The sequence below is a fragment of the Macrosteles quadrilineatus genome, unplaced genomic scaffold, assembly GCF_028750875.1.
Source record: "Macrosteles quadrilineatus isolate MER2022 unplaced genomic scaffold, UCM_ALF_1.0 Scaffold_4__1_contigs__length_99947679, whole genome shotgun sequence".
Classification (NCBI taxonomy): domain Eukaryota; kingdom Metazoa; phylum Arthropoda; class Insecta; order Hemiptera; family Cicadellidae; genus Macrosteles; species Macrosteles quadrilineatus.
The window spans coordinates 12,576,428-12,596,360 of NW_026542597.1; the positions used below are offsets into that span (position 1 = coordinate 12,576,428).

The 19,933-nt window shown below is 32.8% G+C and overlaps 1 protein-coding gene across 9 annotated transcripts in view; it reads right to left on the bottom strand.

The window, feature by feature from the left end:
- The window catches only part of LOC128991635 (syntaxin-binding protein 5-like), a 446,590-nt gene that overhangs the window by 72,877 nt on the left and 353,780 nt on the right, over window positions 1-19,933 (bottom strand). For all 9 annotated transcript variants that reach the window (XM_054414704.1, XM_054414702.1, XM_054414701.1 and 6 more), the window contains exons 5-6: window positions 11,304-11,367; window positions 1,299-1,506 (exon numbers count right to left, since the gene is read on the bottom strand). In XM_054414704.1, the coding sequence (XP_054270679.1) occupies window positions 1,299-1,506; window positions 11,304-11,367 (272 nt within the window). The remainder of the gene's footprint in view (window positions 1-1,298; window positions 1,507-11,303; window positions 11,368-19,933) is intronic.

Below are 19,933 nucleotides of genomic sequence, written 5' to 3' on the forward strand. Positions count from 1 at the left end.
CCGGTGATGGGTGGTTGAACATTTTAAATATATTTATTTGTGATAATACAACATCTTGGCCTCGCCAAGTTTGCAAAAATTGTCGGCGAGGTCCAATTGATTCACAAGAATTAACAAACAAAATTTACATTTTTTTTCTTTTTAACAAATATAAATATTTCTAGCGCTACTAATTCCATGGCGGTTTGTGGCAGGCTTTACATAATAATGGCAGCAGAAATGTAAAATTCTAAATTTAGAATCTGGGATTATATAAATTTTGTTTATCATTATCAAATTTTGTTGACAAATCAATGTGTAATAAAGACACGTTTAGAATAAATAATGCAAAAAAACATAAAATATGTATGGTTTTGAAAGTGAGCAAAAAAATAATAAGTGAATGATAGTCTCCCCATTTTCAGAAACTTTTGGTACCGTATTTTATTATGCAGCATAAAAATCATTGCCCTATTGTTGCTAAATGGGAATTTACTATTAATAAATTATGGGTTTGGTTTCAATTTGTTTTTATATACTCAAAATAATCATGTCTATTTCTTTCTAGATCACTAATTATGATTAATGAAAATTTATTCCTGAGGCACCAGAGATGGATCACCCAGAAACTGAACTTCAGTATTGGCTTTGTCATCAGATTCAAAGGCTAATTCAACATGACTAAGCCTCAGAATCCAATTTGACTTGATAGATTAAGCAAAGAAAGTTTTGTAGCTTTAATCAATTTCAACTTAACTGTCACCAGAATTACAAACTACAGTATAATATAAAAGCATACTAGGTTTACTGTGACAGTATTTTTTTGATAATTAGAAAACTAGAAGGCTGCCATGTTGTCTCTTATCAGACTACTAATTAAATAAGCCTATTACTGGGGTAGTAATTATTGTTTTCAAAATTAATAAAAAATGATCATTCATCAATTAGTAATTTTGTGCTTATTTTTTAGCCTATAAAAGGGGTTCTGCACGCCTACAGGAAAATATCTTTCTAACAATATGCGTAGATTTTCCCTGCGATGTCCTCGAGCTGAGAAAAAGGGTTTTAAAGAAACATACTTGCCTATTAATATATAGATAACAAATTCATAAATGGTCATGCTGGAGGTTCACTATATGCTCAATGCTCTGATGACCTTATAGAACAGTAATAAACAAATTTATTAATGGTTTGTTTACATGATTTCTCAGGGTAATTCAAACTCACTATTTCACCCCAGCTTTTCTTGTTCTCTGTGCAACACTTATAAAAGCAAATGACACACTAAGACCAAACACAATAGTAAAAGAGTTTCTTACCGTGGGGAAAGGAGACATTGAGAGGTTTAGGACTGGCGCGTACGTTCCAAGTGGTGAGAGATCCGTCGGTGTGTGAGCACATGAACTGTTTGCCCTCGTGGTGCCAGGTGACGGACTTGAGTGGCTCGGCACTGTGCCACCGCAGTTCTGCCGTCCGTGTGCGTAAGTCCCACAGCACCAGCTGACCAGACTCGTAACCTATCAGAAGCTGAAACATGTGCGAGTAGAGTCAATTGGGATTCACAAAGGTGTACAGTTTACTGCAAATTGGTTATCCTGATAGATTCGTAAGAGGCCAGACAGGCCAGGGCACTCATTACTTATGAAGAAGAACAAGAAGAAGACATGAAACAGTAACTCAGTACTTATTTGTAACATTGAATCATTTACTGTCCTTGAAGATTGTAAATAAAGAATTATGACTATGACTTCCAGAATTGACTTCCAGACTATGACTTGTCCAGAATTGAACAATCAAAAAGCTAGCAAATTTCCTAAGAGTCGAATCTTCTGATAACGAGGAAGATCACTGTAATCACTTAGCTAATCAGCATGAAGTAAAGATTTACAATATAAGCACAGATACAACTAGAGTTTCAGTACAGTTTTTAGCTGCAAGAGTGATGGGATTACTACTGTAGAACCAACATAAAGTTATAAGATTTACCAACAGGGTGCAGCACTATATTTTTTTTTGCATTTATGAAAACAGCTAATTTGAACTAAGCAGCAACAAAAAACTGTGATTCACAATGAGAACTGTCAAAGTAGGATTGTTTACAGTTATGCTTATGTTTTTCATTTCATGATTAATTTGTGATATTTTGCGAATTGTTGATAATTTATTTTTCTCTATTGTTTAGGTGAAGTGGTAGAACATTATGGCTATGGTAGATTTGTAATACTATAGAATACTGTAAATTTAAAAAAGCAAATTTTATCAAACTGTGTCCTCCCTTATTGCAAACCCAAAGCTTGAGTATAACTGAATAAGCATTTTATACTTATATTCCAACCCCGTACGAAGGACGGGTACTCTGCTAGTAATTTCATAAATTGCTTCATAAGATACAAATCTGCTTCAAAATAAGAGAAGAAACACTAGGCCTACTAATTTAAGCTCACATAAACTATAAAGGCAATAATTGTTTAGAAATATTTGTTTCCGAACCACAGAGGTGTTATACAGTTTCACATGGAGCACAATGCAGGTATGGGCTCTCCCCACGTCGTCAGTTACTCTATGTCAGATATTGATAGAGATATTGTGCACCAGGGTCCTGCACATTGTTGCTGGCATGAGTTGTGGCCAGTCTTTTTGTTTTAGCAATCTCTTCTAACACTCTGAATCTTATTACTTTGGTGCTTTTTACGTGATCAAAAATTCATCAAGTTTATTTCCATTGTTGTAGCATAGAAGAAATATAATTTTTTTATGTTAACGAGCAATGTTATTCTAGATGTCTAATTTAAAAATTAATTTAAACTGCTTTCTTTTCAGTACATCATTATTAGTCAGAAAAATCACTTTCAATTATTAATAATGAACGCCATATTCTTGATGTCTAATGAATGACAAAAAGTACAAATATCTTGAATAGTCAATATTATATTCTTTTAATCGGAAGAAGTAAAACAAAGATGAAATCACAACAATCATCATGAGGGTGAAAATACCTCTAAGTAATCATTGTTGATGGCCAGTCTTTCTAAATCATCAAAAGTAACAGAAAACCACTCTCATATTCTCAATCATTGATAAAAATGTACTCGTCTACTTGACTTATCATCATTAGTGGATGACAATCACTATAACAGTTAAATTACAGTGGTTGTCGTAATAATTAGTGATTTGCTTAACTCATCATAAATAAGGACATACAGCTGCTATAAATCACCATTAGTGACGTTGCTCTGAATCACCATAAGTGAATTTAATCACTTTACATTATCAGTAGTGATTCTCAATTCATAAATCATCATAATTAATGATGTATAATTTTGTTCTAAATCATCATCAGTGAATGACAAAATAGTCATTAGTGATTCTTGATTCCTCACTCGTCATAATTAGTGATGTACAATTGATCTGAATCATCATTAGTGAGTCTCAATAATTCCTCATTCGTCATAATTAGTGATCTACAATAGCTCTGAATCATTATTAGTGAAAGACAATCACTCTAAATGATTATTAGTGTTTCTCAATTCCTCAATCATCATAATTAGTGATGTACAATTGCTCTGAATCATTATTAGTGTTTCTCAATTCCCCAATCATCATAATTAGTTATGTAAAATTGCTCTGAATGAACATTAGTGATTCTTGATTCCTCACTCATCATCATTAGTGATGTAAAATTGCTCTGAATGAACATTAGTGATTCTTGATTTCTCAATCATCATAATTAGTTATGTGTAATTGTTCTGAATCAACATTAGTGATTCTTGATTCCTCACTCATCATAATTAGTGATGTACAATTGCTTTGAATCATTATTAGTGTTTCTCAATTCCTCAATCATCATAATTAGTGATGTACAATTGCTCTGAATCATTATTAGTGTTTCTCAATTCCCCAATCATCATAATTAGTTATGTAAAATTGCTCTGAATGAACATTAGTGATTCTTGATTCCTCACTCATCATCATTAGTGATGTAAAATTGCTCTGAATGAACATTAGTGATTCTTGATTTCTCAATCATCATAATTAGTTATGTGTAATTGTTCTGAATCAACATTAGTGATTCTTGATTCCTCACTCATCATCATTAGTGATGTACAATTGCTCTGAATCATCATTAATGAGTCTCACAATTGCTCTAAATAATCATTAGTGATTCTCAATAATTCCTCATTCGTCATAATTAGTGATGTATAATCGCTCTGAATCATCATCAGTGAATGACAATCGCTCCGTTGTGTCCGGTGGTGATGCACCGAGAGCTACAGATCTACTTGGCCATTGTTGCTCCCACAGTCAACATTGAACACTCACAGTCAATTCTGAGAGCAAATATTTACCTCTGCATCCAACTCCACTCTCTCTAATGTGTTTTGTTTGTCCTGGGAAATTGTGACTTTGCCAATACGACTCCTCTTGATCTTCTTATTTACTTTGGGCAGACTAAAATGTTAAATAATTACAATAAAAAGTCTTAATATGAAAAATTTGAATTTTTTATGGTTTTTTATAGCAATAGCTGAGTCAAGGAAGATTTGCCGAACGGGAGCTGTATATACACTGATTTAGGTTTCACTATTATAAACACACCATTTAGTTAATTCATTTGTTTATTCAGTAATTCAATCAATCATTATGGATTAATTTACACTGAATGGTTTTAGAACTTGCTGATTTAGAAGAATGCTTTTAAATGCCTAACCAATCTCAAGAAAAGTTATAGGCTTTTTGATTACTCAAAACTGGATCCAGCTTTTCTTATTCATTAGGTATTTAATGATGACCACAGCTAAAGAAATAGCTGGTTTTAGTAGGATCTCTATTCTACATCAATCCTTCACTCAAAATACAATTTGGTGTTTCCCCATCTTTGGTTATAATATAATTATTCAATAACCGTGCCTAATTTAAGTCTCCTATCTGTAATTGTATAATATAATATAATTTTATAGTTAGTAATGCAACATTTATGTTCTAAAACTATGATAGTAATTTATTCACAGTTGGAAAATTCTCGACAATAATGACACATTGTCTTGTATTGACCAACCACAAAATGTGGGAACATGTTCGATTGAACAAACCGACCAATCTACAGTTGTTTATTACTCGACATGGGTTTCAGCCCATCAAGCTTGAATACCCGTTAAATAACTTTACTAGTCAATGGTATGACAATGCTTTTAATCTAAGCCAAAATATTTTTGGCTCAACAACAATAATTATTATTGTTTTAAAGGAAGATAAAACCATTGACTATTGAATTATAAAACCACACACATATATGAAACAAATCTGTCTGCTGGAAATAAACAATTATAGATAATTTTTGGGTGTAATTTTTTAATCATGGACAAACAAATTACCCTATATGATACAGTAGTTTCAAATAAGTGACTTGATTAACAAATAGTTGAATATTGAATAAATTCTGCATGAAAACCGCTGCATGTTTGAAAACGGCGCATATGCCGGTGCCACATCACACACAAGGTAAATTAAACATCACAGTCAGATGAGCAGCATTCACGTTCCTACCAAAGCTCTCTTTTCAAACTATTCCATGTTGTTAACAAGGTTTTGGCTTAGCCTTGCGTACTTTTCATCTACCGTGAGCCTAATTCATTCCACCATAAAATTATGGAGCCACGTTTTTCTAGAGATTTTTTTATTTTGCAATTTTGGAAAGCACAGTAAGGTAACAGTATTTTTCTTCGTTTCAATGTCAGTGGCATGTTGCATAAGAGAATTCTAAACTGATAAGGGAAAAAGCAGGTCAAAACCCTAAAAATTTATGTACATATGCAAAGGGGTAGGTGTAGTTAATCTGCGCCTCTTGTATCAAAGTTTACGGCACTACCCACTAAACTAGTAATATATCTGAGGTTTTGATTGTACTGGTGTAGGATGATTCATCTGGACTTTACTTGTAAATTTTTGTCCAGAGTTCAAAACAAAATAATATTACACTCGCTTTGTATGTAATTATGATGTAATTTGAAGCAAAGAGAAATAAAACTCCTTGAGAAATCGTTTTACCTGGAACTTGATAAATTGGCATTAGGGGATCCGACCGTAAATCAGGACAGCGCAATACTTAATCTGGGCAACTCTCCACCAAACTACTTGTTGGGACTGATATAAGACATGAGGTTTGATGAAAATGAAAACTTCAGAATAGGTCTAAACCAAATTTTTAATTCATGAACACACTAAAACTAAGGTGTAACTTAGATATAAACTATACCTGAGACAGATTAAGAAAAAAAAAGTGTTAACAACTTTTTAAATTTAAATTTTACTATCATGGATCATAATGAAAGTAGGTGAAGGTTGTTTGACATTACCAGATAGAAGAAACACTGGTTTTAACTAACCAATTTATGACATTGTTTTGGTTGGAGCTAACAAAACACATCAATCACTTAGTGACAAGGATTTACATCCAAATAATCATTAGTAACAATCATCCTACTAATATTATAAATGAGAAAGTTTGGATGTATGGATGTATGGATGTATGTTTGTGACAAGTGAACGCGAAAAATACTGGTCGGATTGGGCTGAAGTTTGGCATGATGATAGCTCACATTCCCGATTAACATATAGGCATATTCTTTTTTCAAAAATCCTTTCGGGCTCCGCCCCAGTGGCTCTGGAGTTTCCCGTGTTAACCTTATGAGAAATGGAATTATTGAATCTTAACAGCTATTTCAATTAAACAAGTTGGTTCTGTTCTATGATGTTCAATAGCATTAAAGTTACAAGGATTACCAACAGGGTGCAGCACTATTATTTCTTTTACATTTATGACAACAGCTAATTTGCAACCAAAAGGTGAGTGAGCGTAGCGAACGAACTTCAACCTGGAGGCGAGATAGCGTAGCGAACAAACTTCAACCAGGACGTGATTGAGCCATGCGAACGAGATAATCTTGAAAATTAAGAAATTAAACGGGGCAAAGCCCGCGGGTTACAGCTAGTATTTCATATTTGAACAAAACATAAATAACTGCAAGTTAATTATTGATCTCACCAGATCCAAATAAAAATCCCTAAATAAATTGAACAAATAACTGTAATTTATATGATAGCCTTAATCTCACTGCAAAATATTATAGAGAGAGTGACATCTTTCAGTTTCAAAAGCTCTGGTCGCTTGAATATATCCATGTCAGTTATCGTTCGCTCGTTTGTCACGCAAATGCCGATCATTTATTCATCCTACTTTACGTTCCTTGAGAAATAATTTTAAAGGGATATTTGCTAGGTTGAAGGTACATAAGACGCAAAATGTAAACCAAATGCTAATTGATTTAAATATAATACCCTCGCTGCAGCAACCCTACAGACTAAGCAAATTGGCTGCTGGATTTCTTCTAAAATATTCCCTACAAATTTACAGATTTAATTCCTATTTAATTAACATTAATTTTGGTGAGTACTTAGGTTTGCTGCTACAGGGAATATATTGAGATGTGTGTTTTTTTTTATTGCAAATGTTGATAGATTAATATGAAATAAACAAAATTTCCAAATTTGGTTTAAATATATTCATAAACAGGCAAACTACAACAGTTTATTTTCTCCATAGGAATTTTAAATTTACAATTTTTTAATTATCTCCATAACTGTTGGGCATACAAGAACACTTCAATATACATAACTATTAATTTTCAAGCTCTCCAAAATAGTTTGGAGAGAAATTATTAAATTTTATGTTTTAGGGTCAAAAAAAGAAAAACCCTATTTTTACCCCATAAAACCCCGTTCCCATAGTCCGATTATGCTTGTTCCCAAACACATTCGAATAAATGTAGGTTTACACGTTTATACCAAATTTCATCAAAATCGGATCATTTTTGCTTGAGTTATCGCACTAACGGACACACATATGAATTTGAACGGATAGTGTTTTAGGCCTCTGGGGACCTTAAAACGAAAAAGTAAATTGGTCCCGGGTGTAGGTCTTACCATGAGACCTGTGGTAATAGCTTATTCCCTTTATGGGAAATTCACTAAAAAGTGGAAAAATGTATTTTATTCATTTATTCTGTAACATATTTTCATACTTAAGATGTTGTTCAAATGTAGTGTTTAGACGTGCCGATTTACATTTAAAGTATTTTAGGGAGGAAACTTCAACTACAGCTTGAAGAAAATACTAATTTAAATAATAATAATCGAGATAATAAGAAGCCAAACTGTTTCTAGAAAATCATTTGATAACTCAGTGAGGAGAAAAATCATCACTATATATACATTTGCAAAGCAATCTGTTGTGCCTCTAGCTACAAAACAGAGACCTACACAACAACCTGCAATTTAATCATGAACATTTCCATAAGCATTTTGATAGTTTGAAACTGGGCCCAGCTGTACTTGATCATTGGTCTTTTAATAATCGGCCCTGGTTAGATAAACAGCTGATGTTAGAAAGTATTAAAGCTGCACAGGTCATTTAATTTCTAACATATTGCATTCATATTTAATAACATTACATTCATATTTAGGTCAAAATATGCACCTAGATGTGTGTCAGTCACTGTGACCAAGAAATAATAATAATATTTATAATACCCCAACTTAAATACGACCCATTCAGCCCTGCCAATAATTACCTGAGCTTCCAAAAGGAAACCATCCTAGAAAGAATCACTCGAGTAATTTTCTTTGCACCTCAAATACAGAACCTACCAACAGGCTAAAGAGGAAACCTACGACCTACAGTTAACTAGAACTTTTCTTCAAAGAAGATGAAAAGTTAACAAATGATATTTATAAACACAAAATTATGCTACAAGCATTACATCAAAATACAATTACTGACAATTAGTCTGTTCTCTTTTACACTTGTAAATTAGTTCTGCATGTAGTTCGCAACGTAAGAGAATAATGTTGGCCTCTGGTACTGTAAGAAAACAGTTTACTTACCATGAAAATAATACCGGCTAATCAAAATAGTGCTTATTGCTGATTCAAACGAAAATCTCTTGTTATTTGCATTAAACTGGACTAATAACAGAATGAAAACTAATAACTTTATCACAAATTTCTTCGATGAGTATCAAAATATTAACTCTAGGGAAAAGTAAACAAACAAACTCTAAATAAAACAAATTTCTCAGCTGATGTGTCTTCAATATTTTTAATGTGATTAAATACAGCCCTTTAGCTGAGGTTCGTGCTCTTATGAGTGGGTTTCTAAAAAAAATATGTTTTTAAGGGAAGTTTCACATTAACTTGGAGACTAGTCATCTCGGATGATTCCAAACAGTTGCTTAAGAGTTATTTATCATCCAAAAATATTTGTTTGAACACCAAAGTGATTATAATTTAAATATCTTGTACACTGTGAGATTAGAAATGTTCTTTGTGGTTTTGTATTGTTCTCCAAGGGAGTCCATGAAAGCTAACGGCCATCTTGAATTTGCCCACCAAAAGAGCACTGCTAATTTTGTTAATTTTAAACAGCCACTGAAGAGTTATTTACCATCTCAAAATAATTTTTAAATACCAGAGTGATTGTAATTTAAATATCTAGTATACTGTGGGGTTATACATTTTATTTGTAGTTTTTTAATTGTTTTACGAGTTATAACGTCTAGGCTCCAAGGACTCAAGAACTTTCATTCAAGTATGAGTTTGATAGGTGTGCAACTTACGGTTTTCCCAAAAGTTTGTTGATACTTAATATTAGCTTTACACATAGATATTTTATCATACTATTAAAAATATAATTTACAAACATAAACAAAAGTTTTTACACGGATTCTAAAAAAGCAGGTATTCACAATATTTTAACATCAATTTTGGGAATAGAATTCAAAAAGGGTCGCTGTAAGTTTTCTTTTTACCACACAGAATCACTTGGTGATTAAGTTCTCTTCCTAAAACAACTTAAATTTACTCCATTGTAGTCAGAAAATTGAGTTATGGTTGATATTTCAGAGAAAAATGAGTCAGCATATAAAAGGGAGTGACGCAGATATATTCATACAGCAGTTGTAGATATGAGTGATGATTCTCATACAATGTCTTCCTCAACCATCAATATAACATGTGGCAATGTAAAGGATGAAAATTATCACTAAAAGTAGTTTCTGGTTCAAAATTGATGTACTAAATAGATAATCAAACTTTTTCGGTCATATTATATCTCATGTAGTACACAAAATGTAGGGAGCCATTTAATGTACTGAGAATAAACACTATATGCAAGAGTGTATACATTGTTTATTCAATATCTAAAAGAAAATTGTTAGATTCTTTATCTTTGACAGCAGATTATATCAATTGGGTCACAGATAAAGCGAATGAATTATTGAGTGATTTATTATGAATGACTGTGACAGTGGCGACGTCCTATAATCCAGCTACTAGGAGGTCACAAATTGTAAATATTTATAGGCATGCACTGTGGATACGATATTCCCTGGTGTGGATTAACGTCTGCACCAGGGAGTAATACAACTATCTGCAGTATCTCTAACACAATCTCCTGTACAATTGCAGTATCTCCTGACAATTGGACCATTTCGTATATACCAAGGCAAAAATGTAGTTTTGATTCCACTAAACTGTTGGTCCCTTAGTTGCCATTAGCTGTATGGGCTATTAATTAACAGCTGTGTCTAAGGAATATGTCGGCCTTAGTCACAAACAAGACTACAAGATCGCAACACTCATCCTACACTCATCTCCATTCATACTAACTTAGCTTAAAATACCTACTTTGTATGGTCACCATTTAATCTAAAAGTATTAAAAGTATTAAGTACATTATTTATTCAATATCTAAAATAAATTGTCAGATTTTAGTAATTTTTTATCTTTGACTGCAGATTTAGATTAATTGGGTCGCAGATAAAGTGAATGAATGAATGAATGATTTATTACACTACATTTTCTACATAGTACAAATGTTTAACAGTTTTACAATAACTTTAAAGTTTTACATAAAATACTCAAGAAAACAGAGTGAAAAAAAAACAAAGTTTTGAACTTAATGAATGCTGCTAGATGTTAGATAGCGTTTTCTACTTTGTCATCAACTTTATAATCATGCCTCAAAATGAATAGGTAACCTCAAATTATAGCAACAAATCAAATTATAATAAATTATAGCAAATTTCAGATAGATAAAACGGTAAAAGAAATAAATTCTCTGAGCAGCTCATTTAACTATTTTAGGTTAAAAAAATCACAACTGATGACATGTATATCTACTTCAGAATCCAGAGTAAGTTGTTTAACCTATCAGTATGTAATACTTTTGATACTTTATTTAATACTTTGTAAAAGTATGTAATACTCACTTTGCTTGGATCTAAGGGGTTATCACTGAGATGGATTACTGGTCCAGGATGTGTTTTTCGACATCTGTAACAAACAATCAGCTGTTAGACTCAAACAGATTATCTGGGCTGGGTTTGGATTTATTTAAATCTAAAACGTAAATTTAAAAAATATATGTTAACATACAAACATATAAAAACCATTTGAACAAGTGGCATTTTTGTCCTCTGGGGACATCAGTATGAAAAAGTAAATCGGTCCTGGGCCTAGGTCTTACCGTGCCACCTACGGTAATAGCTACTTCCCTATAGGGAAATTTGCTAAAAGGTTAACCTCAAACATTATCAATCATTTTAGCCTCTGGATTGCTTATATAAAATTGATATGATGAGGTCTAACCTCAGCAATCCTAATATTGTCGATCCAACAAAACCGATTTCAAACCCGATGAATGCTAGAAGGTTCATCATCAGTCGGGAACTAGCTTGACCAAAGAGGATTGCTAAGGTAAGACCTCATCATATCAATCAAACATTACAACAAATGTGACCTCCCACAAGAATTCTGGAAAGCTTAGCCCCAGATTTATTTTTTGGTAATGTAAACATATCTCGTTATGAACAGTTTAAACAAAATTGGTTTGGAATGCATTGCTTTCATTATAGTTCTTGTTCGTGATCATTTTACATAAAAACTAACAAGTTTTGAATTAATAATTAATACTCATCAAAGACTTGACCTACTAAATTATGTCCAACTCCTTCAAAATTACATTCCTAATTTTTTCATATATATATATAATAGTTTTCGTGATTAAAAAAATTATCTCAACCTTAAGGTAATTAGTTGATGCAAAACGCTGGTTGCAGATTTTGAGATTAAGCTGAATAAAGAAGCTGTTGAAGGAAGGACAAAATCAGCTAATGAATCTGTGAAAAAGTCATCAGCTGTAATCACCTTCTAACATTGCTGGAAAAACTTAGGCTGATTAGTTCTTGAAATTTGCATCACAGATTAAACAAATTCTCTAATAGATTCATCATCCTAGACCATCTGAAGACAATATTTAGGTATGTTTATATAAAAAAAAAAAACTATCCTACTAATATTATAAATGAGAAAGTTTGAATGTATGGATGTATGTTTGTGACAAGTGAACGCGAAAAATACTGGTCGGATTGGGCTGAAATTTGGCATGATGATAGCTCACATTCCCGATTAACATATAGGCATATTCTTATTTCAAAAATCCTTTCGGGCTCCGCCCCAGTGGCTCTGAAGTTTCCCATGTTAACCTTATGAGAAATGGAATTATTGAATCTTAACAGCTGTTTCAATTAAACAAGTTGGTTCTGTTCTATGATGTTCAATAGCATTAAAGTTACAAGGATTACCAACAGGATGCAGCACTATTATTTATTTTACATTTATGACAACAGCTAATTTGCAACCAAAAGGTGAGTGAGCGTAGCGAACGAACTTCAACCTGGAGGCGAGTTAGCGTAGTGAACGAGCTAACCTGAAGGCAAGAGAGCGCAGCGAACGAGCTCCAACCTAATGGTGAGTGAGCGTAGCGAACGAGCTCCAACCTAAATGTGAGTGAGCGTAGCGAACAAACTTCAACCAGGACGTGATTGAGCCATGCGAACGAGATAATCTTGAAAATTAAGAAGTTAAACGGGGCAAAGCCCGCGGGTTACAGCTAGTTTAATATAAACTAAAAATTATAAAAAAAAAACGTTTGCTTATCATCTAGTTGAGCGTGGGTCAAAGTGGAACAACTATATTTTTTGTATTTGGCTAGTCTGCCAACTGATGCACTCTGTGAGCATCCAAACATCTTCTGGAGCTAAACAAAACAGGTAAAAATACAAAAATAGTTTTGTAAGTTTTGTTCCATTGTGGCCCACCCTCCCCCATGAGAAAAGACTGAAGCTAAGATAACTCATTAAGTCTACGCTTATTCAGTTGACTTTCAGTATTCAAGGTCAACTTTTATGTAACAAATTATTTGAGAGAATTATTGCGTAGTGATACCTGATAATCATAGTAAAATAGAATTGAATTTAGACCGTCAGCAGTCCTGAGGTTAGCATAAGTTCTGGCGTCCACCGCTGGGAGCGCCGTGCAGTTGCGGCGCACGAGATACGTAACTACACGGCGCTCGCAGAGGTGGACGCCAGAACTTATACCAACTTAGCCAGGGATTGTACTTTTTGGGCTGTGGTCTAAGTCTTTAATTTCGAATCCTGTCTTATCCGTGACATTCTCAATTGGAAACACCATAAACTCAACGCTCAGTAATGTAGCCACAAATTATTTATGATACAAAGAGGGCGAAAGAAGTTTTATCACAAAGGATCAAGGACACCACACGAAGGATTTATATAGAGATGATTTAATATCAGGTAACATCTTCTGAAGAATGGGGATCAGTGAAGCTTTTGCCGAGGCAGTGAGGTGAAACTAAACCTGAACCTGTGAGATCAACAGTGGAAGCAGCGTGGTGAGGGGAAGGGTGGGGGGGGGGGGGGTGAGATATCTTGGTAATGAGAGAGATGGCAGATGGGTGTTCAGCGGAGGAGAACAAAAGTTGTGTTTACAATACCAGCTGTGCCGCTTCAGTTGATATATTTTGAACATTAACAACTCTTTTCATAGCACCTCTTGAGAACAATTTGTTATGGTTTTCATACTTAAACTTTTTTCGTCCAAACAGTAGAATCTCTATTATCAAAATAAATATCTGTTAGAATCGGTTAGGGTTAGAGCTTAGAATATTGATCTTAGCATTTTCGGTTAGAATCCTTTTATAGCCTCTGGGACAAGATCGGATAGGTGAAATTGGGTGGTAGAGAAATGTATTATAGTAAACAAGATCAAAATCAGAAAATTAATAATACTTGTCTGTCGTTAAGCGTATACCTATAAAGGTGTTATGTCCGTCTTACATGGAAACATCCATCGTTTTCTATTTTCTACTCGTGTGGTTAACACTACCTTTACGAAATCGTTGCGTAAACTACTATTACATCAAAAATGCTTTAAAGCAACATAATGCTATAGTTTTTATTAATCTAAACTCTGCAGTTACAAGCTATACAAAAATCTCCACTTTTCACTGGAATCTATCTGCGATATACAACCGAAATAATAAACACCAGCTAAATAATTAACATTGCCGCTAATTGTATGAGTATTGAACAAAGCTCTCAGCGAAGCATGTACTCGTTACATTAGTGGGAATCGGAGAATCACTATATTACTGTTGGTAAACTCCATTATTGGAAATGTGGTCGACAGATGCACACACATTTGTGCAGCTTACAGTTAAATTCGAATAGTTTTGCTGTCAAATTGCAATTAGTAACATAACGAAAGTGTACAATTGTTAACACAGTTTTAAAATAATTTGTGAGCTGCAAAAGTTGATAAAGTGAGGGTAAAACTTTGCAATAAGTGAGGATAAAAGCACGTTGCATGCTAAAAAAATGCAAATTCAATTCCTAAAATCGAGTTATTTGGGAGTTGATTAATTAAATTAAATTAATAGGGTTTTTTACCTGGTCAATTTAAGATGGTAATGTTCAATTCAAAATCATGCCTCTACGGTACAAGCTCTCATCACTCTAAAACTAATTTGTTTCCAATGATTGTGTGCTTTTGTGCTCTTAATCAGAGCTTGCAATGTATGGGGATAAATTAACGTTTATCTTTGACTATTCCGGCGGGTAGAACCAGTAGAACCGTCTTAAATAATAAATTAAAAAAAATATATAATTATTAAGTAATGCATTAAATCTATCTAGATCTATAACAAACTAAAATTTTTTTGTCCAATGCAATATTAATTAAGCATGTATATATAGTGTTAAAAAAACTGGCAATATTTTTTCACTTAGGAAACTATAAAAAGGGTTTAATGAGTTTTGCTGTAGATTTAAAATAAACTGCCACAAGCAAGTTGGCTTAACCATTATAAACATTGGTGCATGAGAATGGTAAACATAATTTGGTTAATTTTAGAGATAATTGTTTTAAATTTCTGGAATCTTGTAAGAAAAACACAATCTTTCCATTTAGTAATTTTATTATTTATTTCGTTATAAAAATGTTATTCTTTTACTTAAATTGTCATTTCAATTATGAATCTATTGTAGTTTACTTTTGTTTGTACTTAAAAAATGGCTAAATTGGTACGTAAATGTTACATTGAAAATCTTTTGTATATTATAACTGTTAAATGTATTAATGGAAACTGATGAATAGGCTACATAAAATATAACTAAAAATAAGAGTTTTCGATCCTAAAGTACCTTTCACAGTAAAATGTGTATGGCGTTATAAGAAGATTAATTCGTTCAGAGTAAGCCAAAATGTTCTGCTGTGATTTCCCGGAAAATGTAGCTACAGGTATTAAAATCAACTTACTGTGATGCTTAAATAGGGAATCACTTCCAAATAAATCTTCTGTTGGAAGTTGTTGCAAATTTTAATGTTTAATGATTAATGGTTAGACGGTACTAGGAATTGAAACGATCATAACTTCCTAATTCTAAGCTCAGTTGGCCATAATATATTTCCGTTAATTATTTATAAGCCAAACTATCTTGGTTTAAGTGTGTTCACTGAGTAAGAGATGCAAGCTAAGACCTGGATATATGCTACAAGTCAGGCGAAAGAAAATCTCTATCACCTTGACAAAGTCTCCTTCAACTAAACTACTCTTTCTGATCAACGAATTTGATTTAAATTTCATAAAAAAGACTGTATGATAGTTATGATACTGACTAAAAACAACAAAACAAAAAATCACACAAATAAACACAGAAATATTACCAAACGTTAACCGTGTGGTGAAAATTATTTTCGTCATATACTGAACCAAAACAGCCATTAAAAATTAGTATTTTTACTCTCTATGGAGTAAAAGGCGTTTGTAGCTCCTAGGTAGTAAAAATCATCAGTTGTCAACTCAGTTGCAAATTTCGTTTGTAAACAGTCACATGAATCAATCGTTTAATCGATTATAGTTAGTTGTGGCCTTATTGTAACACAAAACATTAATTTAAAATTAATTTCAAATTACAGTTTGTAATTTGAAAAACATTGTAAAATTGTGGAGCCTGTCCTGGCGGAAGAGTGGACCTTCGGTCTAAGCCAGGGCAGGATAAATAAATAAATTATCAAATTGTAAATAGTTGAAATATCGATAGTAGGCCTATAATGTACACAAACACAATTGTAATAGACGAAACGATTGAATAACTTACTAAATAGCTGCTTGTTTGTGTTAGCAAATTAAATCGAAAACAATTTAGAAACAGTTTTGAGAGGTTACCTTTAAATAAAAACTATTTTAGTTTTGTTCCGAATAATGTTGCAATATGACTAAAATATAGTTCATTGCACGGGCGAAAAATTTATTTTCAACCCTCGCTCATTTTCAAACCTCGGCTTCGCCTCGATCGTAAAGCTTGAACTTGGGTCGAATAGAGTCACTTTAGGCCCTAGTGATCAAATATACTAACATTGTACTCGATATTGTATTTAAATCTCAGATATAAGTTTGATTTCACTAGTGCAGTAGCTACAATAGCTAGTAATTGTAGGCCAACTTTATCATACTCCAGTACTGCCCGAAAAAGTCTAGAAACAAAAAGATATTGACGTTTCTGGAAGTTTTGTTTGTGAGAACAAAACATCGCTCACCTTCAAAAATACAATGTTTATGCAAACAATGCTTTAGGTAAAAGGGTTTTTAACACGTTCAGGAACCGAAGAATCTTGCATTTCTGACATTATAGAATTACTTTTGACACAAACTGTTATCATCTATTGCAATGCAACATTTTATTAACAATCCTGTAGCTAGGGATCTAAGTTAATTAAAGCCGTAGACTCATGAAGTAAAATAAATAAATATTTAAAGACGCATTAAATATTTCTGAATCATCTACGAAAAACTAAAAGAAATCACGTTCATTTTCAAACTTTTAAAATGAAAATAATTGGATTTCTTAATTTTTCCTATTTCCTTTGCTTTTAAAGATTTCATTCTTAGAGTGAAATAGATTTATAATTTCGGTATGAATATTTTACATTGTTAAACTGTTATAACCGTACAAGCGGAGCAGTTTTCAGAAGAAACCGGTGCCAACTGAGACAATTTAAAATGGAAAAGAAAAAAGATTGAAATTGAAAAAAAGGACATGTGACATGTGACATTTATTCTGTCTTAAATCAGATGATGTAATATTTATTATTATTATTGTTTGTTGTGTTTATGTTAGTTTTGGGTTTTTATGGTGAGTTCTATTAAAAACCAGTGTTCAGTACCAATAAATAAATATAATTTATGAAGCTTTATCATTAATAATTAGCCTATAAAAATAAAACTATGTTATACATTTCAATGAGGTATATAGCCCATAAATAATAAATAGGTATAGCAACCGACAAAACTCTTGGATTACAAAAAGTTCAGTGAGCTGCCTTCATTTCAAAAGACGCAATATGAAATCAGTACTCAAATTGCATCAGGACTATTGCAGGGTTTACATCGCCAACGCCTTTTATAACGATTTTCACAACTGCAAAACCTTTATAGACACACGATTATAAATACAAAATGACTTCCACTGGAATTGTAAAGAATAAATCCGGATACAGAATAGGGGTTCTGTTTATGTTTGACAAACATTTTTGATATGCTTGTTTTAAAAAAGGCACAATTTATTTTATAAACGTTTATTCTTATTTTTGCCATTATACCTTTGTGTCATACAACAATAACATTCTTATAATTATCAGTTGCGATAAGTGTACAGTTGGTCCAAATGTTTATCCCGGTACATAGATGATACACAGCCCAATACAACAACACGTACATTGCGCATTATATTCCGATTAACACCAAGTTGGACCTATAACACGCCGTTATGGCACAACCCGAGTGCAAACTGCCGACTGTCTCGTTAGCTCCCGTATATTTTTGTTTTGTGACGTAGCTTACAAGTAGTGAAACATGTGGATGATTACGATTACGAACTTTGAGACAAGGTTCCATCTGTTCCTGATCATTGGGCAAATAAATCATCCTGGTTAATGAAACAGCTGATCTTACTGCCCATGGACGGGAAAAGGTATGCTTACAATTTAAGTCAACGTAAAAAGGCTGTCAGCTTTTAAAATGTACCGTACCTAAGTTATTTAGCCAATTTGTAGACAATAAGGTGTAGGCTACTTTAAACTCTACAGAACTGAGTTAGGCAAAAACTGGCAGAACTCTGAAATGGTGTTATTTATCATAGGCATACTCATATGCCAAATCCTTAAAATAAAAATTCTATAATTAATAACTTATATCGTTAAACATAAACCAACATCCAAAACTATACATATTTTTAATACAACATAGATAATTTACACATTGAGTGTTTACAATTAACATTTGTTCTTCTTCTCACTTTTAATTTTTGCTTCGCAACGGGAAAAATCTGTTTCATATTAATTGAAATAAATTTATAATAAATAATCCATCATAAAGTTTAAGATTAAATAAACCCAAGGCCCTACTACATAGTTGTTTTATTTTTTTGGATCAGCTGTCTGAAATTGTTAAATAGGCATTTGACAGTTCTGGTTGTTTACAATTAAATGTTAAAGCAAAAATGTAAACATTATGAATTTTCTCATGCTTCCATGGAGACCAATTATTAATAAGTGATTTCTGACAACAGCTGGAGTCCCAAAACAATTTTTGTTTCCCATGTTAATCTTATGGAGAAATACGAAACTTTAAAGGGCTCCAGGGCCTCACTCTCTAATTATTTACCTAAAAAGAAAGTTGCCTGCACAACTTCACGTTACGCTCTTTCCAATGACACCAAAAACATGTCAATCGGTCCAGTAGTTTCGGAGGAGTAATTGTCACAAAAATCCTGCTTGCGTATTAAATAAGTAAATAGATGAGTGTATTTACTCATAAAATATTGGCAGCCACGTTGTTTTCGTAAGAGTAATTTTTGAGCTCCAAAACCACCATACAAACAAAGTTGGTTTACACATGTTGACGAATAGAGTTATCGCCTGGATGCAGGTATGTTTTGCGGTTTGACCGGGAGTTGTAATGGAAATATCCCCCTTCCACTCCAAACCATGGAGAACACTAAGTTAATAATTTAAATTGTTTTTTGATCTGCTTATGATATTCGTGACAGGATACTTTTTGTCAATACTAGATCAAAATTTTCTAATTTTTACTTAAACTAACGATCTAGGGCTTTTAGTGTTTGTTGAAGTAGTTGAAAAATTTACCAAATCTGCATAGGTACTGTGTTCCTGGCAAAACCCCTTTCGTACACATTTCTTATTTATTTACTATAGCTAAGCAATCTCAGTTCAAAGTTTAGACAAATGAATGCTTTAGTTTGAATTGTTCAAAACTCCAATGGCGATAAATAATACAAAGTTTGAATATATTTGTTTTTGAAACATTGCCAACTAGATATCTGGTTGAGCCCATAGCCTTTGAACTATATGACTAATTCAGTGATTAAATCATGTCTGTTTTGATAATGTGTAATCCCTCCTTACTTATAAAAGATCTTAATAATTGGAAAAAAAGGTAATTTCCTCCTAGACAGGA